General features: G+C 35.1%; 1 protein-coding gene across 2 annotated transcripts in view; it reads right to left on the bottom strand.

Moving 5' to 3' along the window:
* The window catches only part of ANGPT1 (angiopoietin 1), a 233,513-nt gene that overhangs the window by 83,439 nt on the left and 124,203 nt on the right, over nucleotides 1-25,871 (bottom strand). For both annotated transcript variants that reach the window (XM_012786322.3, XM_012786323.3), the window contains exon 2: nucleotides 7,403-7,558. In XM_012786322.3, coding sequence (XP_012641776.1) covers nucleotides 7,403-7,558 — 156 coding nt within the window. The remainder of the gene's footprint in view (nucleotides 1-7,402; nucleotides 7,559-25,871) is intronic.

Raw genomic sequence — 25,871 nt, 5'->3', positions numbered from 1 at the left:
GAACAGAATATCATTTTTAAATGATGACAGGATCTGAACCTGCACATGTATGATTTAGCCTGACTTGGTCTCTCTTGCTTTACCCTTTAATCCTCACCCTACAAAGAGTAGAGCAGGAGGGAAAGGGGAAGATGAGGCAGAGAATGGTGAGATGGTGCAATTGTACTTGTAAAAAGTTTAAGCAGCTGCGATTCATTTAAACAGCTGTCATTAGAATGGATCTGAAAGCCAGTCTAAACTTCTACTACTAATCTCATCTTATGTTTTTAGAGTACATTATATTTTTTAAAATATTGTCCAAATCTGCATCACTTCATTTCAGGAAAAATAGGATTTGAACATAGAGTAGTAGCAGCTCAAAGAAAAAATTATAGAGAATGTAAACATTAGGGATACAGAAGATATAACTTTCAACTATTAATCGTATTTTTGTCCAGGTAAGACTTTTATTTCTTTATTGAGTGACAATTTATAAAATGATGAAATAGGAATAAAACACTTGTATGTTTTGGTGACACTTAGAATAGTGGTTGGCACAGAGAAGACAGTATTTGTTTATGAATGAGAGATATATTGTCTCACTGAATCAAGTATATCATAGGTAGTTAATCAAAATTCATTTTCTCCCATATTCACCATGCTTTCTGATCACACTTCCTTACATTCTCAAATACCAAAATTTTTATTTTATTAATACAAAGGACAGTAAGTTTTCTTTTCCATCTCCACTGAGAACAGAACGGAACCACCCAAAATTGAAAACGAAGCTGCCCATGTCTAAGTCTGGAGACCACTACAGCTTCTCATTTGTCTTTCTGCTTCTACTTTGCCCTACCTCTAGTACATTTGTCATATGTTTGTTAAAAACATAAAACATATCATGCCACCTCTTATGTTAAATATGCGAATGGATTCTCTTTGCAATTAGAATAAATTTCGAAGTCTTCAGCCTGGCCTACAAGGGCCGCCACCATCAGATCCCTGCTTACTTCTCAGATCTCACTTCCGGCTACTCTTCTCCTTGCTTATTATGCTCCAATCATGCATCCTCCTTCCTGCCACCTCAATATGCCAAATTCATTTTCAGCTCAGGGCCCTTGCACTTGCAGTTTCCTCTGCATGGAATGCCATCCCCTTCCCAGATGCATGGCTGACAACTTCTCATCACCCAAGTATTGCTCAGAGAGTCCCTTTCTGGTCACATTCTGTAAAGTAACTCCCTCCTCACTCTTCAGGTTGTCTTTATTCTATTTTCTTTACAGAATCATCCCTATGGAAAATGGTCCTGTCTGTTCACTCCTTTGCTGTCTTTCTGCCCCTACTAGGACATCAGTAGCACAGAGGTAGAACCACTCTGTTTGAAGCCTTCTAAACCTACAGACTCCAGCACAGGTCTAGACACTGGGGTGCTTATAGCTATGTGTTGGATGATATGCTGAAGAATAAACAGTAAGTTTTACACAGTTGGATAATGGTCACTGAGAGGGTAACAGGGCCCACATGACTAGCTAGTAGCAGTTCAAATCCAATCTGCATCGCATCATGGGAGAAGGAGGGGGCCCAATCTCAGAAGTCCAGGCTAAATGTCGGTCTTCTTGGGCCAGTTTTGAGCACAAATGCCAATTCCTTCTTTTCTTTCCCCGTCACTTTGATTTCATTGCTGCTTTATTTCAACTGTCTCCACTAGTGTATTAAAATAGGCCTGAAGTTCAAAAGTGAGCAATCGAGAGAATTGCATAGCAAACGATGATAAATTGACCATTTTTTTGCCATATGTCTATGGAACTTGCTGCTTGGCAATAATAGAAGTGTTCCATTAAAATGACAAGAGACATTTCCTTCTTAGTCTGAACACATCCCACAAGCACATCTTTGAAAAAAAAAAGAAAGAAAGAAAAAAGAAAAAGAAGAAAGAAAAAGAGTGAAGAGTACATGGAATAAGCCCCCGAAGGAACAATTTCAAAGATTAAGTTTTCCAAAATATGCCACAAAGTAAGAAAGGCTTAGAACCTAAAATCGAGGATTTATGGTCTGTAAAACTTTAGTTCTGTCTTTAAAAAATAAACAAACATTTAAAAATAAAAATTATTAGTTTCCCAGAGAAAGTGAGCTAGAAAATTTCAGATAGCTCCCCTTTAATACTTTTAAGAGTGCTTCTGATCATATTTAAACTAATATTAATGCTAAAAGAAAGATAGAGATTGAGGTGAAATACAAGGCCCATGAAAGAAAATCTCTTTCAGTAGCACATTAACTTTGAAATGAGCCCTGTTGGTAGACCTGTGTTTACTTTTGGTTTAATATTTTTTTCCAAACAAAAAAAGTAACATCAATTATAATGTCTTGGCAATTAGATTTTTACAGAAGAATGAAGGCTGACACATGCAGAAGGAATGAGAGACTTCTAAAAAAAAATCACCATTTTGCAAAATCAATAAAGTAATTTATTTGGTCAATGATGGGCAATGTAACAAAGTATTACTCTATGGGTTATCTTTTAATTTCTAAGGGAAAAGTGAACTATTGAGATGTAGTGATATGGAGGCTATAACCCTAATCAGGCTAATAAACAGCATACTGTGGGTGTGGCAGTCTGGCATGTGTGCCTGTTGATGACATGCAATAGTAAGTGACCAGGAATTCTACAAAGCACCCTTACCACAATGTTCAACTCAACACAAACAAGCCGTTAAACTTAACTTCCAGTTAAAGAAACTGTAGGAGATGGAAGAGCAAATTAAAGGGCAAAATAAACAAATATTCAGACAAATTCAGAATATGAGATAATTTATGAAATAATTTACCAGGTTCGTTAAAATGTCAGTCTCAGGGGGAAAAAAGTGCAAGACTACTCTAAATTAATAGGGACTATTAAACCTTGAAAAACAAAACTTCTTAAAATTTTCGGTGAAGCAGTTGAGAAAATATAAATGTGGATTTAGATACTCTCAGGAAATTAATGTTTATCTTAGTTATTATATAATAATATATAATTAATGCAATATAATTATTATATATAAATAAGAATTTATATTTATATGTTTATATTATATTTTATTTATATACACATGTTATATTACATATTACTGGTATATTAAAATAGGCCTGAAATTCAAAAGTGGGCAACTGAGAGAACTGCATAGCAAACTATGATAAATTGACCACTTTTCTGCCATGTGTCTATGGAACTTGTTGCTTGGCAATGATAGAAGTGTTCCATTAAAATGACAAAACACATTTCCTTCTTAGCCTAAATACATCCCACAAGCACATCTTTTGAAAAAAAAAAAAGAAAAATATATAATTACTTATAATATTGTATGTATTATACTATAATATAATATGTATATTATTATAATACTTAATACTATATTACATATTATATTACAATATATTATATAAATATATTTTATTTATAATATGATAATCTCATTATATATAAACATATGTATTTATAATATAATACTATACTTACAAAAAGAAATGGCTGGTCAAATTTGACTGTGGACCATAGTTTGCTAAGCCCTTTGCTAGTGGGCTCAGCAAGCACTTTTTGCCTTTATCAAACATTTTTCTAAACCTTGTAAGAAAATTAATTATCGGAGTATTTTCTATGAATTACCCAGTAGAGAGTCTGTTTCACTGCCATTTCTGTTAAACCAAAGCTAAATGTTAAATATACAACTATTCCCTCAACAAGTTAGAGATACAGTGCCTCAACTTTGAGAGTTTTCCTTTGAGAGCAGATATGAGGAGAAACCTGTTTCTGCTTAGAGATCCCTGCTCATCGAACAAGCTGTTCCTGAATTGTCTTATATTTCTAACTGTGCTATTGAGGTCCAAACAATAGGTGTGATCATTTGTGACTTCTGAGAAGCAGATGATAAAATGGGATTAGACATGCAGGAAATTTACTAGGGAAAATCCTCCTGAATTAAACTCCCTGAAAATAAGAATTGCTTTATTTTTTTGTTGTATTCTACATAGTAGCTATTAAAGCATCTTGCATCAAGTAAGTACTCAAAATATATCTTTATATATTTGACTAAATTTCATTTCTAACACTAAAGTTCCCATGTAAAGCACTGGAACCTGGAAGAAACATAGCTAAGCTCAGTGTCTAAGGAACTTTTCCATAATGAACACAGCCAGCAAGTGGCAAGGACAGTACTACAGTTCCCTGAGATGGTGTGACTGGCACATGGTAGAATGGCAATAATAGGTGGTATCATTACTGTCATTAGCAGAACAGCAGCAGCATCTTCACCATTTATAGAAAGCAATCGGTGGCTCCTATTAGATCCACACTACCTTTTGCTTTATCTGATTCTGTCTTACCCTCTTCTTAGTCCCACTTACTAGTCTGTAAACCTAGAGAAAGAAGGAGTATACAGAGAGAGGCAGCATAGAGGACTGGTAAAGCATGGAGACTTTGATGCTGGACTGAGTTCAAATTCTCACTCTAACATTCACTACTTCTTTAATCTGGGGTGAGTTGTTTCACCTCTCCATATTTCAGTTTCCTCATCTTTAAACAAGGGATGGTAATATATATTATCTACTACATAGCATTTATTGTTTTTATTAAATAATGTTTCCAAAACTGCTTAGAATTGAGCTAAGCACAGATTACTAGAGGTGAATTATAATGCAATTTGTCTATTAGTTCCTCTAAAACCAAATTTTCCTGAGGAAAAAAGTGAGGAATAGAATTACATTATAGGAAGGGACGTGACTAACCTTTGGAAGCTAACCCCTCTATATTGCAAACTTGGAAAAAGGATGTTGAAGGCAAAGAGATAATGGCACAAACTGATAACAGAGTGAGAAAAAACATTGTAAGGCAGGCTAAGGAGGAAGGAAAGGGCATGATGTTGCTTCCTGATTCTCACCATCATGGCCAGCAGGGTTATTTAGATGTGCTCATTATAGGTCTCTTTTCTGATCATGATGCTTATGGAGCACAACAGTATCTTTAAATACCCTTGCAGTAAAACCATGGCTCTATCATCTTTTTTTAAGTTGCAAGTCTAAAGTCAGCAGAGGACTAGAGAGCAATAAGTTACTTATCTTTAGAAGATCATACAGTGAAAGCTAGGGCACTAAAATGTATTGTAAAGCCATTGTCATGAGTTCCTGAATTAACTGAGGACCTAAAATCAGTTTTAGGAAAAGCAACACTTACCAAAGTTAAGTCAAGTTAGATGAATGTAGGAGCAAAATTAGGAGAGCATACCTGGACAGCACAGAAGGATCTATTGGTTTATAAATGCTTACTATAAATGCATAAAGTGTATCAAGTTTACAGAATAATTCAGAATTCATTTTGTAAAGTTGGCTATACATCAGGACATGAGTGCACATGAATGGTTATGTCTAAGCAGAACACATCCTGTTGTAATAGTTGAAATAAGCACCACAAGGGTATATGTTTACAACATGAAGCTTTGGAGCATCACTGCTACAAATAGCATAGACAATTAGAAGACATTAAAATGAAGATGAACACATATGCTTCACTTCTTAAGGTGAGCCATAGTTTGAGCCATTGTTTTCCTTCTCTACTTTCCTCTCACTGCTAGGTCTGATAAGTTTGTGATTTTTTACATGTTTTCTTGGTTTTAGCTATCTTCAAATTGTTACTGTTGTATCTAATAAACTTTCATTGGCCTTTAAGGATAAATTTTAGCTGCTTCATATATTCTTTTTTCTTTAAATTTTCTGTGCTATTTTCCAAAAGTACACATCTTCTGGCCTTAACAATGAAGACAAAGAAAGTTTTCTCTTAAAAACTTTTATAGCATGCATCTTAACAGTGTGAAGATTAACAAACTAACAATGCGACTTTTTTTCTCCACAGATCCAATTCCAAGGTGGAAAGAGAACAAAAACATTCCAAGATAACATTTTGGGGGATTGAAAACTTAAATAAACCCCTGCCATTTATGTCATAAAATTTATTGTAACAGAGATATATAAAAATTTCAAATGTGCAATCAAGTAAGATATACTGTGTCAGTTTTTGAATATATGAGAGTGTTTTGTAGGAAAAGATGAGCATTCTGTTCTAATAAAAATAAGAAAAAATACAATCACATTATTTATACCACAAGAAGCCAATATGCATAGATTATGAAACTTTCTTAGTATGAAGATAAACAATTAAAGTCATAATTTTCAGTTACAAATTTTCCCCCATCCCTCATGTTGATCTGATGATAATGTGCAGCAAAAAAAAAAAAACTTTCCCAAAGCCTATGTGATTCATTGCTCCAATGCAATCAGTACTTAAGTTCTTATTAATTATTAGTATTAGTTAATTATTAGTATTACTAATTAAGGGGGATAGAAAAGAAGAGAAATAAATCTGGAGTTTGAGTCCTAGATTTTATTCACTAGCTGTATCAATGTGAGAAATCACTCAAACTCTCTGAACTATCTACTGTAAATGATTTTCATAAAAAACCATTTGTAAATGGGAAAGTTGTTTGTATTATATAAAATGCTCTGTCCACATAAATTGTCATTGTTATTTTTCTTTAAATACGTACATATCTGTGATGTCAATAACACAAATGAAATAAATTAGAAATAAGGTTGCACTTAATTTTTGAATTGACATATTTCTTAGATGCCAGAAATCAACTACATTGACACAGAGTCAACCCCTGAGTTTCAGAATGATAACCAAATGGCCATTTTCATATCTAAAAGGGAACCAAAATATCATCTTCTAGTCATCAAATCAATACTTGCTATTTGCACTAAACTGTGATAATTGGTTTGTGACAGTGATGATCAAAGGGCATCCCTAGTTTTTTACTGATTTATACTCAAATAAGTATGTCATTGTCCCTGGTAGGGAGATACATACACACATATACACACATTCACTTTCACTCTCTTGATCAGTTCATTTGGCTTTTCCTTTCTATCCACTGAATGCACAAACCCTCTGCAGGTGCCATTATAGCTAGAGAATTACCAGAGACAAAACAAGACAGGTCAAAAATGCACATCAAAGGCACCAATTTAATGCAAATGGTTATTTTGTTTGACACATATCATATCACGGTTGGTAGCTACAGTGTTTATTTGAATTTAAATACTGATTAGGTCCTTTGCCAGCCCTGTTTTTGCAAACACATGCAAAGCTAAATATACCAACCCTCATTAAATCAAAAGAAACATGCACAGCATGTCAGGCAGTCATTGTTGTTATTACCAATAAACAAAATTGTATATGTTTCCCCAATCTGAGTGCTGAAATGTGCTCTGTGTTTATGGAGCAAGCTAAAGGAAACACACACACACACACATACACACACACACACACACACACACACACACACACACACAAACCTTCCTGGTTGAGTTTGGGCTTTGGCCCCGAGGAGTGTACCTGGGTCTCAACATCTGTCAGTTTTCGGGTCTGCTCTGCAGTCTGAGACAGGAGGCTGGTTCCTATCTCGAGCATGGTGGCCGTGTGGTTCTGAACTGCATTCTGCTGTATCTGGGCCATTTCCGACTTCATATTTTCCACAATGTAATTCTCAAGCTGCAAGAGACAAAGGACAAAGCATACTACATTATAAGCAAAGCCTCCCAGTTGGGGCATGTAATATTTACAATGACAAAACAAGATGCAGCTGGCAAATCAGCCATCTGGCCGGGATCCTCTGTATCTCTGGGAGCTGGGGAAATGGAAGCAGAGTGCACAGGAATCCAGTTGTCAACAAACTCCTAATAAACTGATACACATACATAATAATCACAATCATAACGATGATTTGCACTTGGATTATGCTTTCTGTTGTTGGCATTATATCATTTAACCCTCTCAGCAGAGATGTGAATTAAACACAGTCAACGTCATTGTTCTGTTTATTTTATACCTCAGGGAACAGAATCAGAGAGGGTCAGGAACAAACCCAAGGTCACGCAGCACAAATGCAGCAGAGTTCATACAATAATTTAAATCTAAATCTTGGTGCTCTCATTTTTCCATTATACCATGCTGAACACTTATCTCAGAAAAATTCAGCCTGCTGCTTCAATTTTTGTAATGATAAATTAAAAAATCCATGCTACATTTGGGAGATGAGGAGTAGAAGGATGGATGGCAAATGATCAAAACAAAAACCTTTAAGGGGAATATTAACGTATAAATGATGATGTATGAAATGAGTTGCAGAGCATGAGAGCTAGCTATAACCATTCTCTGTGCTCCTTTGCAAACTCAAAAATAGGCACAGCCCATAAATTGATCTTAGCCCTTCATGCCTTGGGTAACATTTAGTCCTTTATGGCACTGTTTGTAGAGAACACTATAGTTGTAAAACAAATGGTACCATGGGGCCAAGAAGAATTATTAAGTGACTTGCTGCAAGGGAGCCTGTTAGGCACTGGGAGAATAAGGCTAAGCATATGCACGGCTTGAAAAATACAGAAGAAGCCTGCACCTCCCTGTCAGTGCACTTAATTCTCCCCCACCACTGCGTGGTGACTACATTTCATTACCCAATTACACATGTGGGGAAACTGCATCCCAGAGAAGTCAGGTCCAAGGCCACACACCACAAAAAACGGCCAGATTGGACTTGAGCGCTGAAGTCCTTAACTCTCATACCAACACTTTCAACCACTTGATAGCTCTGCCAAGTCGTGCTTCGCAAGCCGGGTTCCAAATCATTAACAGCTACGTGATTTTCACTGATTCAGTGAACCATAATACATCCACTATTTAATAATCCATAGTAACATTATTATCATGTAATAAATATAGCCTAAATGTAAATTCCCCTTTGTGAAACTTTGGCAGTCACTTTCTAACATCATCCCTTGCTTATTTCTATTTATCAAATATGACTCTTCCCCAAGCTAACAAAAAGGAAAGTTTAGAATCAAACTCACAATGCTATTAATAAATTCTGAATCTGTTCTTGGTCAATGTAAGATATTCCCCTTCCTTCTTTATTCCCAAATTAGATGTGGGAGGGAATTTCAACCTATAAAAGTTTATTATAAAACAAATACAAATTAGATTAGAATAAATATCTGAAAATTATCCTAACAAATTTAAGGTCTCTGGGCCAAATCTTGGCTTTATTCCAATTGAACCAATATATTTAAACGACAAGGGAAGGGCAGAGGAAAAGAGGGTAGGTCAGAGTAATAAACATCTGTCAGTTTGGATTCCACATCATGTGTTTCCCTTTTCCTTCTCACATCTCTTAACTTTTTTGGGGGAAATTATCTTTTACCCCTTCGGAACAAATGCTTCAGGTAGTGTTGTCCCAATTTAGCTTCAGGAACAGGTACATGTTAGGGCATGGCAAACCAGAATGTTCTGCTCTTACTTAGCAAGTATGAGTTATTCAAGAATGGAAAGATACTGCAAAGTAAGGCTATCGAGCCTCAGTTTTAGAATTTTGTCAAACTAGTTTTCAAAAGAACTTCTTTTTTCTCTATAGTTAGTAAGGTGGTAACATATATGCCTGACAAGGTTGATGCCCATTTTGCTACCACAAAACCAGAGCCAGCTCAGAAGGATAGCTAGGTAGCTGAATAGATTGATATTATCGATAGACCAGATAGAGCCAGGTGATAGAGACAGAAGGATACCTTTCAAGCATGTGGGTCCATTCAATGTTTTTAGCTAGATGCACCCTTGGACATTCAGTTGTAAGTTGCATGATTTAATAATCTCCCCCTGAGCAGCCAACATTTTTTTACCTTCAATTACATTGATTTAAGTTTTTAACATTTACAACCAAAATGTTTTGATTATTACATTTGACAAATGTTTAGAGAAAGAAGGCTTAGACAGGGAAACATAAGCAGCATGTTCCTTATTTGTCCAGGGAATTTGGACAAAGGAGTATGTATGCATATACATGAACATGCACATCCTAAAAAGCAGCAGGTAATTCTCATTGTGAAGACAATACCTGTCATTTAAAGCTGACGTTTATTAATTGCCTACTATGTAGCAGGAACTGAGCTAAGTTCCTTTTATTAATATAACTACACTTAAACCTCACAGCAACTTTATGTGTTTTATAGATGAAACTATTGAGGCACAGAAATTCCAAAACAACTTGCTCAAGAACAGGCAAGAATTCAACCCCCAACTCCAAAACCCATATTCTTGACCTCTAGTTTATTCAGCCTAGCATTACTTAATTATTCTATGTTATAACAGTCCCTAAACTTTGAGTGTTCATCAAAACTACATGGAAAGAATTTAAAATGAAGAAGATACAGGTACAACACACCAGAAATCTTCAAGGGTACATACTAGGAAACTATATATGTTATAAAGCTTCCCAGTGTAATTCTAATTCAGGCAAAGAACCAGTACTTCCCAAAGTGTAGTCCATAGAATAACTGCTGTTATGCTAACTGCTTGTGATCAGTTAGCCATGGGATGAGAAGTTTGTGCCATAATGTAAATTACCTGTCACGAAGCACACTATTTAGTTCACCTGATATATAGAAAAAGTGGTGTTATTGGAGTATAAAATAATTAACTAGAGTTATATTCATGCTATTCATCATGGCAGCCCAAATGAGAATTTCAGTATAGGTTGGGGACATATATTAATATATATGTCTGTATATGAGCAAAAAGTGATGCTATAATTTACATTCTGGTGCAAGCTTCTTACCTTCTTACAAAATAACAACAATTTCCTTGAGTAGCACTGATTTTGATTTAGACCATCGGAATTACTCTGCTATGTCACACACACCACTTAACAAGAAATTTGGTTTCCTATGCAGATTTCCCTTCTGAGGGACAATTCACTATCAGCAAACTCCAATATAGGATCTGTTTGATAATTATACATCAATTTCTTATGCAGCTGGTTAGCAGGACTCCGTCCCCAAAGCTTGACTTGCTCTCAGTATAGTAACAACCATGTGCCCTGGTCTTCACAGAGGAGGACACCTTTTGGCATAGGGTGGTTATATCCAGGTTCAGCTGCTTTGCAATCCTATCTATGTGTCAGATGTTGATACTATACTATTAAGCTTTTTTTTGATACTATAAAATTAACACTGGCAAAGCAAAAAAACTGTTTCATACTAGCATTCATCACAGCCATAAAGTGCTTCTCAGTTCTGCTGACACTGCTGTAGAAATGAAGTAGGTCTCCAACCTATACTAAAATTCTCATTTGGGCTGCCATGATGAGTAGTATGAATATAACTCTGGTTAATTATTTTTTAATCAAATGAGGCTGCTTTCTCTAGGAATAACTGCCTTTTAATGTACAAGGTAATGGCGCACTTAAATAGCAAGAACCAGATGTAGTTGATTTAAAGGCCGAGGAGAGAGGCAGAAGTCAAACATACAATGTGTGATTAATAAGGAGGACTGCTTTCATCTTATCTCTAAACATTCCTCTGCAGATGTATAACTGTGAAATCCATCTTGATGTGCCATATCAGCTAGTTGCAGGAAAGAGTTGTAACAAATTTGATTGTCTTCATATATTTTCTACTGGTTTTTAAAATATATTTAGATAAAATAATGGCTACCTTAAGGTTTAATATTTTATAAACATCCAAGGTGTGAATTTCAAGCTTAGAAGTTGCTGACCACAAGAGCTGATGAGTTATAAAGGAGTCTCCCAAGTTGAATCATAAAATTATCTGACTATACTGCCACTCCAGAGTTTTATAAGGTATTGTCCAAAAGACTAGGAAAAGGATGTATATGATTTGGAAAGAGATGACAAATGATTAACGAAGATTTTCAAGTAAGGAAATAATGTTATATTTGTAAAGCGATTTGATATTTACAAAGAGATTTCATATACAGTGTCTGATTTGATCTTTATGCCAAACCTACAAGGAGAGAATTGATTCCATTACATAGTTTTAAGAAACAGAGGTCTTAGCTGACTTCATGGCGATCAAAGAAAAGTCAGACATCTAAGAAAGGCCTAAACTCTATTTTCTGATGCTCCACTAGCCTCAGAGTTGTGAGAACTGCTCAGTTATTGGATTGGCTGGCTGGCTGAGTGACTGATTAATTGATTGATTGATTCCATTTTTAAGCCAGCTCTTGAGTATGCATTTACTTATTCCTTTGAAAAAATCATGCATCAATAGAAAGGGATCACTTTCACTCAGCTTCCCCATATTGGAGACCATGTTAATTAGAGGTGAGATCAGAAACTGTAGGGCCAGGTATGTGGAAAGTTTACTTTGTCAGTACTTTTAATACAAGGGGATCATTAAAAATTCTCTCATAAGTTCCTACCTTTTTTCGTAGTAATACAAGTTTGTTTTGTTCTGCCTATTCTATTTCTTACCAACCATTGTTAAATATAACAAAAGGAATAGGAATAACAACAACATACTAAACCTCTAGTGAGGCTAGGTATGTGCCAGGTTTTACAAATATATAGTTCATTGAATATTTGCAACAATCCAGATACTGTAAGTATTACTTTCCTCATTTCACTGATGTGTAAACAGAGGCTCAAGGAAATTAAGTAAATTGTCTAAGATCACATGGTGAATTGGTGGCAGAGCTGGTATATTGCTTTGGAAGAGGCTAGAGGGATTACCCAGCAGGTTGTGCTCCATATCAAAGGAAAGTCTTCCATCAAACACAAGCATGTTGCCACCAGTGTTATAGACAAATTCTGATAACACAATATTCATGCAGGGAATATGTAAAATGAAAGCTACAGAAATGATGAGCTGAAACTTGTTCAATGATTGATCACTTAAATTTTTTTTTTTTAATTTAAACATTTGCACACTGATGGCTGTCAAATCCTGGAAAAGGTTATACATAGTGAGAAAGCAAATATCCAGTCAACTGTATGAGAAGTACTAAGATTAAATAGACTAAAAAAAAAAATATTTTTAAGAAGATTATCGGCCATTTGTAGCTCATTCATAAATGGCCTATCCTGTCCTTTGCCCAATGACTAAAGTGGAGAATTAATACTATCACTCTCTATTATGAGAGAGAGAGTTTAGAAAAGCTCTCTTATTGGACTCTTAAAATTCTTGGTACTTCATGTTCATGAGAACCAAAATCTGTGTGAGGTTATGACATGTCTTATATGCAAAATGCATTCCCTATCATTTCACTTCAAGAGATCACTGCAAGGGAACTCTTAAACCAGAGCCTATCTTAAAGCACAAAGAATATAATTTCCCCATGTAATTCTTAAGAAAATAACATTTTAAACCCTATAAAAATTGACAAAGGCATTGTTTGCTTAAAATATGTTGTGGATTAAGTGGACCCTCATTGAATGTTGGTGCATATGGTATTACTCAGTTATGGCAAAACAACCATGAAATAAAGTAAAAGGGTAAATATGGGAAAGCAATAAAAAGGTAAAACAACGCAAAAAATGCCTCAAATGTTGATGGTTTTATCTAATATCACTATTTCATAAATCAGTGGCAATATTGAAAATGCAACTATATCTAGGTTTATGGCCTTATAAAAAAGATGGCTGAGGCCAAATATATTATTTGCAGGGATTTCTATTATTAGATCTCCCAATATACTGTTTCTTTTACCAAATGGGGAAGTACACTTGTCTTTTTAGACAATAGATCTATTTAGCTAACATTTAAAATGGTTTCTGTACTGATATTCATGACATGAGTCCCATTTCTCATTTTGATATCTGAGGAACACTTACTATTTATGGAAAAAAAGAAAACCATTAGTATAAGAAAGCTGAAAGAGATATTAAATATTACCAGCTCCAAGGATCTTGTTTTATAGATGTGGTGACTGAGATTCAGAGAGGTTATAGAAAGCAAGGTGAAACAGCTAATCAATGTCAGATGCCAGGTTGTGGCCCCTCAGTGTGTGGGAAACTCAGACTCACGTCAGGCTGAGACGACAGCGATGGCTGTCAATGCTGTTGGCCCACCCCATGTTCCTTCTCCAATTTCCTGGTTCCTGCTACTTGCTTTACCTCTGTTGGCTCCTGATTTGGATGTCCCCTTTCCCAATACCAATTCATGCTACATCAGTTTTAGGGGTCTTCACTTTCTTTTCTGGACTCTGTTCTTGCTTCCTAGCACTGAAGTCCACCTGTTGCCCCTTGGTCATTGAGCCTCAGTGACCCCTTGATTTTTATTCTGCTTATGCATCACCCCACAGGTGGCCAAAACCAAGACCAGACTATACTATTAGTTCAGACTTATGACACTCTGCATCAGTTCAATTCACTCTTAGCATATGTGTAATAAATATGTACTGTGTACTAAGTCTGGTGCCAGATACTACAAGTACAATGAGTGGAGTCTGGTAGGAAACAGAAATGTGTAGATTCATTGTTTCAATAGAGTTAGTGAATGCTGTGATGGAATCTGCCTGTGACTGACAACATTTCTTCCTGTAAATAGGGAGACACTTCCAGTTACTGGTGTTAATCAGGTGAGCAGATCTTTGTTATATCACCTCTAAAGAAGCAGTAGCAGCATCCCCACTGAGGCCTATGGAAAAGATATAAGGGCACCCCAGAAAATCCCGTATGAACAAATTCTCCTACAATTGCTTTTCTTGATTGTAACTCTTGTGAGACCACATATTTGTGGCTGATGAAAGTTGCCAAAGTCATTCACAGTGCCCCAGAGTTGGGCCAGGACCCAGGAAAGTCATTCTCTCTTTGTAAACAAACGAGATGTCTTCTCTGCCAAAACACATTTTACTAGCCTGGCACTTCTCTCCTACACCCACCTTCTCACACAAGGAAAATGTCAGAGTCATGAAACCTTAACAATATTTGTGCCTGCTTAATTTTTCCCTATACCTTTTTAAAAAGGGAGATGGCATATCAAGAGCACAGTCAGCCAGGAGTCTATCTGGATTTTAATCCAGGTATTATCATTGATTTACTCCATGAACCTGGGACAAGTCACTTAAGCAATTTGGGTTTAAGATCTTCATTTATGAAATGAAGGGCTGGATTTGATGATTTCTAATGACTCATGAAGCTCTCAAATTTCTTGATTTAAAACTTCCTTTATAAAGTATAGGAGTCTATAAGATTTGAATTTTAATTTATTACAGAAAATTGAAATATGAATGTATATATCTATAAAATATAGCATACATATCCTTAATGGAAGTAAAAAAATAATGATACCAGAAATATAATAGAAAAGCCCTGGATCAAGTCTCTATAGCAGGCACATCTGTTTTAAGATAAAAAGCTAGAATTCCTGAATCTCTTAATCCCCAGGCATCATTCTGTCCTAAATATATTCCTTGTCTTTCTCCAACACAACTTGGCCTTTTCCTATGTTTTTTTGTTGCAAAGAATGGCACCACTATCACCTACTCATTTATCCAAGCCATGGGGAATCACCTTGACTATTCTTCATTTTCCACATTCAGTGAGCGCCAGATTGTGTTGCTTCTGTCTCTTGAAGGCTAAGTCCATTCCACTCCCCTCTTCCCTCTCTCCCTACCACATTACTTTATCCTCACAGCCACTGACTAAGGTCAGACTCTCTTCATTTTTCTTCTGGATTTGTTAATGACCCCATAACTGGTCTCCTGACTCCAGACTTGCTTCCTTCTATCCATCATCCCTGGCGTAGCCAGAGGGATTTATCTAAAGCACAGATCTGGCCTTGTCACGCCAATGCTTAAATTCTTTCAGTGGCTTCCACTACCTGCAACAACTCCTTAATCAGCATAGAAGACTCTTGACAATGAGGGGACCCTGCCCCTCTCACTATACATGTATCCTATGTTTCAGACACACTTATTTACATTTTGCCAAACACACACTATTCTTGGTTTTCCCCCCCCATGCCTTTGCATATGACTTTGCCCCAACTGGAAGGCTTCCTTCCTACCTCATCCTCCCTTTTCCTTGGCTAGGTCTTGTTTTCAAAAACTCAGTTCAAGCTTTTCCTCCTCTAGAAAGCCTTTCATGAATTCCCTCTCTTTAATTCGCTTCCTTTATACTTCTAGACCATCTGTGCCTTTTTTCTTCATAATAGCATTGCCCACGACCCCAGTATACCATTAGTTGCTTAAGCACAAACACTGTCTGGTTCAACTTGGTATCACTTCCTATCACTGCCTGGCATAAAGTAGGGCCTCAATATAATTTAGATAAACTAATTAATGCACAAATAAATGAATTTGTGTATGAAAATATTGAAAGTCTCCAATTGTGAGCTTAGCCTAATTACATTTGTTTTTCTAAGTAGGAAATATCATATTAGCAATTATCAATGATCTCAGTGTAAATGATGCAAAAGTACATAGGTCTGAAGACAAATACTCTCACTTACTGGACCATATCACTCCTTGTTTAACTGGGTATTTCTACTTTGCTTTTCCGAATCACCTCTACTATGAATATTTACGTTAATCAAGAAAAATCCAGGGAAGACATTAAAAACTAACGATGTGTTAATCACTGTGCCATACATAAAACCAAATGACGTAAAGCTCAATTCTGTTCCTTGAGACTGCTAGTAATGTAAGCATGTTACAAATGCTGGAATGAAAGCCCAAATATCCTGACTGCCTGATGTGGTAGAATAAAGAAAGGAATGAATCCTTTAAAAGAGAAAATCAAGGAAGTCTTCCCAGAGGCAGTCTTAAATGAATATGGAAGGGATGGCATGCATCTCTTTTGTCTCCTTTAATATAAAAAACAATGGCCTAGATAGCTTGAGGGTAGGGGTTTGAGAAAGGATACCAGAAAGGTAAGGTGGGACACAAGGAACTGTGTGTGCTTACGCAAGGTGACTCTCCTTACCACCTTCTGGAATGTGCTTCTCAGGAAATCAAGAGATAAATAAATCAATCAGAAGCAAGGGCATGCTGCTGAGGTCACACCACACATACAGGGCAAGGGCATGATGTAGGATTTTTAATATGACATTCATGCAGAAGGCTCAAGCAGATAATTTCTGTGTACTTTACTGTATTTTCAAACATACTAAGCATAAAGTATACCCATTTAATAACATAGATAAGCATGTATGTTGTGTGTATACAAACAGATATAAATTTGCACAATTTTGCTCTCATACACACATATTCCCATACTCCCAATCTGTATGTGTCAAATTCCACATTCATACTTTGTAGTTATGTTCATTTTGTTGTGATTTATTTGGTTAAAGGTCCATTTAAAATAACCAATACATCACTTTCCTTTGAATGAGGTGTATTTGACGTAAAATTTAATCACTATAGATAATGCCTGTTAAAGTGTCAGGGACATCTCTAGTATTTTGCCTAACAACCCAGAAATGTTATTCTCAAATTCTGAATTTATACATGGATAACAGAAGAATGGAAGAACCATCAAGCAACTTGGTATGCATTATTTTAAAAGTGATCATTTTTAAACTAAACAAGATATTGTTTCAAAAGGAAAATTGCAAACATGTCTTCCTTTAATTTAATGCTTTTTAGTTTCTTGCTTATCTGAAATGCAATTTAACACCCCCCCCCCCACGTGTTACACAAAATACATTCTGATTCACTTAAAAAGAGAAAGCTTTGACATTTGAACTACAGACCACCCTAGCAGCTAGTAGGTCGTGGGGGCTTAAGGGGGTAAAAGAGATGCCACAGGGTAACTCTTCTAAGAAACATCTTCTGCAAACTACATTTTTTTTCTCCTTTGATGAATGACAGTGATGCAAACAAATAGCTTATGTGGATGATCTTTTAAAAGAAACCTCTGCATTTAAACGAAGCACTGCAGGACTGGTCATGAAATTTAAATACTCAGCAGGTGATAAGAGATACTCTGTAACAGAAGTTCAAACGCTTTAATAATTAAGAGATTTATAGATTTCTCAGGAATACCATTATTAGGTAGAAAACTGCCATCATTTTACTTTGATATGTCATATGAAACTGCAACATATTAGCACTTAAAATTGAACCTCAGTCCAATGAAACATCTTTATTCAACATTCTAACTTTTTAGGCTGTTATCACCATTCCATTTATGCTACTTCCTTTCTTGAAATAAAGTTTCTGTTTATCTTTTTCTCTTCTCTTCTGTAATATCTCTCAAGTTTATGAGTTTTTAATTAATTTTCCTTCATCTGCTTAAAGAAGGCAAAATAAATGGTGTGTGTGTGTGTGTGTGTGTGTGTGTGTGTGTGTGTGTGTTTTCTTCTACAATATGGGATTACTCAATGGAATGTGCAACAAGTTTGTACAGGCATAAAACTGTCAATGTCATTGTATAATAAACATTCCAAAGCATTATGTGTGAGGTCCAACTAATTTTTTCTGAATAATATTTGTTGAATAGTTCTTATTTAAATTACATTGGTCCAAGTACTGAAGAATTATTAGGATGGAAATCAGCGTTCAAAGCATAAGAAAAGGATAATGATTGCTGACACCTTATAAATTAACTACAATCCCTATTTTTCCTCACTTTGATCAAAGGACTACAGACACTAGGCATTGTTTCTTCTTTCACAAAGGCCATTTTGGTGCCCTGGTGATGCTTGTTACATCTCAAGTGCTATTGGATGAGAGCCCACATTACCATTACAATGAGTTAGTTTCTCTGAGAATTAACCACACAAGCACAAAAGAATGAAACTAAGCACGAGTAACTACAAAAAATACCTGCTCTCATTACTACAAGTATTGCCAGAGGAATTTTGTAAAAGTCAGTTTTAAAGACTCATTAGTGTAGTTCTGGGAGCTGTAGATCACCTGATAGTGTTCCTCCCAATTTAGTCACCCAACAAGCTGTAAGCACTTGAAGCTTTACATTTTCACTATCTGAAAGAAGGCTGGTCTAATTTATTGGAACTTCTAAATCCTGGATTCCTGGAAATATTTTTATACTCATGAAATGTTGATAGTAGATAGCATGAAACTACCATACATATTTAACAGATGTCACACTTTGACATATTTGCTTTGAATGTTTCTTTTTTAGTAAGAAATAATTCATTACGTAGACAACCAAAGTGTCTTCTGTTCCCAATCAGAATAAACTTTATTCTGAAGTTGATATGGCTTTTACAATATGATTATATGTTCAAAATAATATACCATACTCTCTAGTATATTTTCAAGGTTTTCAAAAATGTTACCCTATTGCATGTTTCTTCAACTCATTTTTAATCAATATTATGTTTTTGAGACTTAGACATATTAGCAGTATAGTTTTATTATGAATTATAGGAGTGAGTTAGGTTTAGTAATTCTAACTACTAATAAAATATTTTTGTATCCAAGATCTAGCTTACTCTGAGGAGAGGAATACAACTTCTATCAGATTCCTGTTACCATGAGTTCTAGCTCAGATGCAAGAAGAAACAAATTGTTTCTCAGACTCTCACAAAGCTCCCAGGGTTTCTTCTCTAAGGAGCTGAAGGAAAAGCTGTGTAATGAATCTTCCCCCATTTAAAGAATGTATCTCAAGAATCCGAATGAATAATTTTTATCCTTGGCAAATAGTTATTTCCCAGAGAGAGCAATTAGGGGGTTGAGAAAGAAAAGGAAACATGTTACCAGAACTAAAAATTGACTCTATAGTTCTTCTCAAACATAAATTACTGCATTAAGGTTTTAAAATAATTATGGCCACAATTATAAAGACAGCCCTCCCAACTTCCTGGGCAGCCTTGCGTTGAATGGACTATATAGTCTAGGTTTTAAGGTACTAAGTGACTAAAATGTACCAGCTTTCCATGGTTTAAGAACAAAAACCCTCTTTACTCAACATAAGAAGCAGTATACAAAATGATATATTAAGTATGTTATTAATTATGGTAAGTGTATGCAGACACACATTTGTATGCATTGGAAAATGAAAAGAAACACTGAATTGTGAACAGTGCCTATCTCTGGCTGATGGGAATACAGGTGAATTTTATTTTCTTCTTGAAATGGTTTGGTATTTTCCACTTTCTTTAAGAAAAGGAGAATTTAATTTTATATTCTGAAAAAAAAATAAAGAACTAGAAAAAGAAAGAAATGTGATTAGAATGCATTCATTTTTAGTGGGAAACTTATAAACATCTGGCAGAGTTTAGTGGTAGCCTGGTCAGAGCAATCCTGGAAAACACTGCTACCCTCATAGTTGTGCCCCACTGGCTCAGTTGGGTTTTATCTTCTAGTGTTGCCCACTACCCATGACCCCCAATTCCCTGGCTTCCTAAGAAGTAAAGAAAACAAATAAACAAAAGAAAATAAAAGAACAGAAACAGCCTACAGGTGATCTTTACTGAAAGGGAAGGGCTGGGTGCAAAGCCTAGAATCAAAAGCCATTGTTATTGAGCAATTCTTGTGGGCCAGCCAATGAGCTATGGTCTTTAGTTACTTCCTTTAATTATTCCTCACAGCAGCACTTTGATATAGGTATGGTTCTCTTAGACTGATAAAATGGCAGAAGTTCTGAGAAGTTAGGTAACATGATTAGGATTACAGAGCCCAAATGCTGGAGTCAGTATTCAAACTCAAGTCTCCCTGATGGCCACGGCATTCTCTTTCCACTCCAGTCAGCCTCAGGTCCTTGGTTACTGCAAAGATGACATATAGGCCCTTTCCTGCCCAAACTACATGTCCTGCCTTTAACCAGGACATGTAATCTCCAGTTATCCACTGCTCCTACCTCTCTTGGGCATAAAACTTCTGGCTCTTTTAGCTATTAAGGGTAGCTGCCCAGATCCTACAGGCATTTGAGAGTTGCCACCAGTTGGAGGAGAAATGAAGGCACCTAACATTTGGTTATCACCTTCCGATTGTAAAAATGTCTTCATATATTTGTTCTCCCCTTCATCACTACCATGCTTAGGAATACTGAAAGAATGATTGAGTCAATATTTAGTGGGGCCTTTGAGGCCTTCCTAAACCCAGCATAAATATGTAATATAATTATTTTATATGACAAGTTGACTTATTCTTTCCTCAGCTCCATAGTGATAGGCTATTTATGGCCACCTTAATTATCCTTGCTGAAAAGCATTAGCACTTTCTTTCATTTACTCAACCAAAACAAAGACACCATTGTCATATGTCATGTGGATTAGTATCATGCTACTTCTGTTCATTACAGCATCACGCCTTCAAATAAACACAAATGTCAACTAAATATGTATTCTAACATTCATATATTCACATTGAAAACTTATTCTCGTAGAATGAATTTTAATATTAGGATTTTAAAAAGTTTACCAACAAAAACCAATCAATAATAGTCAAACAAGATTTTTTTCTTTGGGAAATAATGTCTTCTTGTTTACTAAATTAAAACATGCTGAACTATATCTAAATTGAAATTGCTGAACTGAAATAATTTTTCCTCAAAAATTTTTTAGTTATTAAAAGCAAACTTATACTTCAATATACTTATAGAAATTTTATAAATATATATGTATTTTTATGGAATCTTAATTAGAATATATATAGATCTATATAAGTCTGTATTTAAATAGATTTATATAAATCTATATTTATATTTAGATATTTATAGATCTATATGTCTATATCAATAGAATGTGTATATGTATCTATATATATCTCTAGAATATATGTATGTGTATATATTATATACATATAGAATATGAATATAAGTATATATTCTACAAATGCATATATTCTGTATATATAAATATTTATATGAACATATGGCTATATATTCTAAAACTATACAGATGTTTATATATCTTATATAGATATTCATACATATGTATATAGTCTACATATGCATACAGTATATGTACATATTCTATATACATAGAATATATATATGGCATGATGTAATAGACTGTAACTGTTTTCCCTTGAAAATGCCATGTCTTACCAAGTAGGTATAAGAGAACAGAATGGTAGACTAAATATCAGCAAAGACACACAGATACTCACACACATGTAGATGGGTATAGGCAATACATATTCACAAATTTTTTATATAAAATAAATGCAGTTCAATCAATAGCTATTGAGTAACTTTCATATGTGCTCTATGTTAACAGGCCTTGTGCCATAGAAATACAAAGATGCAAAAGACACAATCCTTGCCTAGTTCCATCTTGTGAGAAAGATAAACATAAACAGACATCACTATAATGTGGTAACTCTTAGAATAGAAATATCTCATACAAGATTGTGAAAAATATATACCAAATTTGTGAAATCCATGACATTTTTATTCATATACTCATAGAGTGGAAATAGTGTGGTTGGTCTTCTCAGTTAACTCAGCGTGACTGAGCACATTCATATCTTGGAGAAAGTGCAGGCTTCATCAGCCTCTTTTCCGTCCTGATGTGCATTCCCACCTAGGGCTGACTGCTCTCAGAATTCACAGCTTCATCATAACCTTTTAAATATTAAAATTATCATTATTATTCCAGGAAACTATGAAGCCCAAACATTATATAGATCCTAGGATCTCACTGAAGACTTTTGCATTCTTGACTTCTCAAAGCCAAGGATTCTCACACCACAGCACAAGATGTGTTTTAGAAAAATGTCCAATGAGTTAGCTAGACAACCACCATCCTGGTTGAAATCACACATTTGTTTATTCACAATTTTCACAACTTTTTCACCTGTAAAAAAGGGAGAGTCAGAGAATATAGGTAATTTCCCAAAAGACACACAAATGAGGCTCAAGGCAGAACCAGAATTCTTCCCCAGCTGGTCTATGACTGGACTAATACATACCATGCCTAACAGCCCAGTTGTAAGGATTTCTCATATCAAAAGTCAAGAATCTTTGTGGTCTATCTGACTTCCTCCAAAGTCGGGGAAAGGTCTTGGTGAACTCCCACAGGCAGGTGGAATCTTGCGGCATGCAGAGCTATCTTTAGCATGGTGTTGTGGAAAGTTCTCAGAATGTGTCATCAGGGGACCTGAGTAATTTGCTTTTTTTTTTCATTTATCAGCCATGTGAATTTTAAGGTTTGTTATTTCTATAAGAAAAACATTTATCATCAGTAAAATCATCATGCTAATTATACCTGTCCTAACTGTCTCAGAAGTTTGTTGTAATGAAATAGTGTATGTCAAAATATTAATACTTGGTCAGTTGTAAGGGGCTATGCAAATGTCAGATACTCATATTGATTGTGGTTAGGTTGGAAGAAATAGTTTGAGAGTTTATTAGGAGTGTGAATTCTCTGGTGTAACGGTGTACATAATTATCACAGAAGACAATGAACAACTAATATTAACCACTGCATTATTTCTTTTACCAAGTTCTGATTCATACCTACATGAAATGCAGCATATGAGAAACGCTGTATGAGAAAGAGCAGTCAGCTTTGGACTCTGACTGTTCTAGGCTAGAGACTGATTAGCTGTAAAATTTTGAGCAAGTTTCTTTCCCTCTCTGTGCTTTAGCTTCTGTGTCTAAAAAAAGGGAAGCATAATGCACCCATATTATACTATTTATTGAGGATTAAACAAGAAAAATCATGAATATACCTACATTGAAAAATAAAATAAAAGATTTTAATGGCAAGGATTGGATTTAAACTTCCTCAATAGGTGTGGATGCAAAAGATGGTATTGGACAACAAAAAACATTAATGAGAAATTTGTTAGAGGCCTAGCTTCCTAACACTTATTAATGTTGTGACTATGAGCAAGTCACTTAACTATGCTAAGCCTCAGTTTCCTTATCTGTAAATACAATATCTATGTCAAAACAGTTTTGTCAAGTTAGAATGACACTATTTTATAAACTGTAGCCATACAAATATAAACAATTTATTACAAAGTACTCTAAATCCCTTATACATACTGCCTGTCTAATGCTAAAAAGTTTTATAAATCTTCATTCTTAAAGAATTATAAGTATTTTTCCTTGTAACACTATCTCAGGATATCTATGTATTATATGGTAGACATAAAGTCTGGAAACAGATAATATTATTTTATTCCATTTTACATTAGAAAGCCATTTATTCTGTATATTGACTAATTTTTCTGGACTTTATAGCCACTGGGTATAAAGAAAGCTCATGTGCAATTTGTTTCAAATCTTTAGAGGGAAATTTCTCCTTGAGAATTTAACCCAGAAATACCTGAAATTAAAATTTTGATGATGATTAGACTATGAATTGCTCAGCCAGAAATGAATAAAGTGAAAGACTGCAGTGAGAAAAGTTCCCAGATGTCCACCATAAAAATACTGTGGGTGTGTGGGGTCTGTGGCAGAGATTGGAGGAAGATTGTAAGAGGGAAGAAAAAGAAATAGTCTTTTTCTTTAACATTGTAAACATTATAGTTAACTAATTGAACATCTGACTTCAAAGCAGATAAATTTTAAAACATTCACATATGAAAATATTCATCACTTTACATAGGATCACAAGGACCTGAAAAGTAACAATATTGTAAGACTTTAAGGTTTTTTATGTTTTTCTGATAAATTGAAGCTGACAAATTTCAAGTTACTAATGATAACTATCAATGCAAAATTAAGACAGGATAAACATGATATAAAATAATTCTTTAAAAACCCATTCATTTGTATGGTTCACTACTGGAAACTTGGCAAACTTGACAGTGAAAGGCTTCAATTTTCCTCCATGAGAAGCAGTGCCTCGTTAAGATGGATTGATGTTTAGAATTTCATAAACCTCAGGGGCTTAGCACTTCTTTATTTAATCACACAACTAAAAAAGTCCATGTATTTAATAGATCCTTGCTATATAAAAAAATTCCAAATGTGTAAGTCCGCTGAGATTTCTGAGCTTCCTGTAACTCTCACCATTCATGCATCTGCAGCCACCAAGCTACTGGGCATGAAGCAATGAGCCGTGTCTTCGCCTGGGGCATGTCTAATGGTGTAACACGGAAAGGTCATGGCTCTATGAGCATTGGGATTTCATCTTTCAATGGGATTCTAAACAGGAAGAGATTCTTCAACAAAGAAACGTTAAAAGACTTCCCAACATTAAGAGAGACGCAATCAGTGTAAGAGAATAAGCTTGGTTCCCCTCAGCAAAAAACATAAATATAACTAAGTCAGGTTAGAGTAGTGGCTTTCTCATTTTTTTTGACTGTGACCCACAGTAAGAGGGGACCCACAGTATAGTTTTAATCAAAACAAGGAACAAATACTACACACACTCACACCACGAACACACACACTAACACATAATTGTGTGTGTGCGCATAAATAAGGAACAAAAGTTTCATGAAACAATACTAACTCCAATGACACAATAAATCCTAGAAACTGAGTCTCCGACCCCACTTCTGATATTTTTACACTGTTCAATTTTTATTTCATTTGTATAAGAAGGACTGATTCACCCCATTTTTAATTTTCCCAACTTACTAATGGTCAGAATGTTCAGTTTAAAAAACACTGAAATGGAAGCTAAAGTTCATAACTACTATTTATTATGTTCTCACTATGTGCACAGCAATGTGCCTCACATCATGGTATTTATGATACTTTGCCTCACATCATAGTATTTAGTCCTCAAAACAATCATTATGGATGAGTGCTATTAAATCTATTTCATAAACGAAGCATCTAAGATAAAAACTTAACTCTGGTTGTACAGCTGGGAAATGGGAGAACAGGGACTAGAAGTCAGTCCTTTGTAATTCTTACTCATTCTAATTCTTTCTAATTTTTATTTGAATTATACCATTAAAAAGCCAACAGTTAATATTTCATGGCAGACTAGACAGAATTCTGGCTGGATTAGCACAAAAGCTATCTCTGGACAATAAAACTGGCAAAACCTAAAAATATTTGTTTTTTTTTTAAATATCATTGTGAATATGTATGATAAACTCAACATAATTCTCCTTAGAACATGGACTCACTTTTTTCTTTTCCCAACAAGACTTGTCATTATTTTTAAGTTACCCATGGCAGAGCTTATCTGTG

Source organism: Microcebus murinus, chromosome 7, assembly GCF_040939455.1.
Source record: "Microcebus murinus isolate Inina chromosome 7, M.murinus_Inina_mat1.0, whole genome shotgun sequence".
In the NCBI taxonomy this organism is placed as follows: Eukaryota; Metazoa; Chordata; class Mammalia; order Primates; family Cheirogaleidae; genus Microcebus; species Microcebus murinus.
Note: the sequence above shows the minus strand (reverse complement) of the source record. Positions and strands in the feature narration are given on the sequence as shown.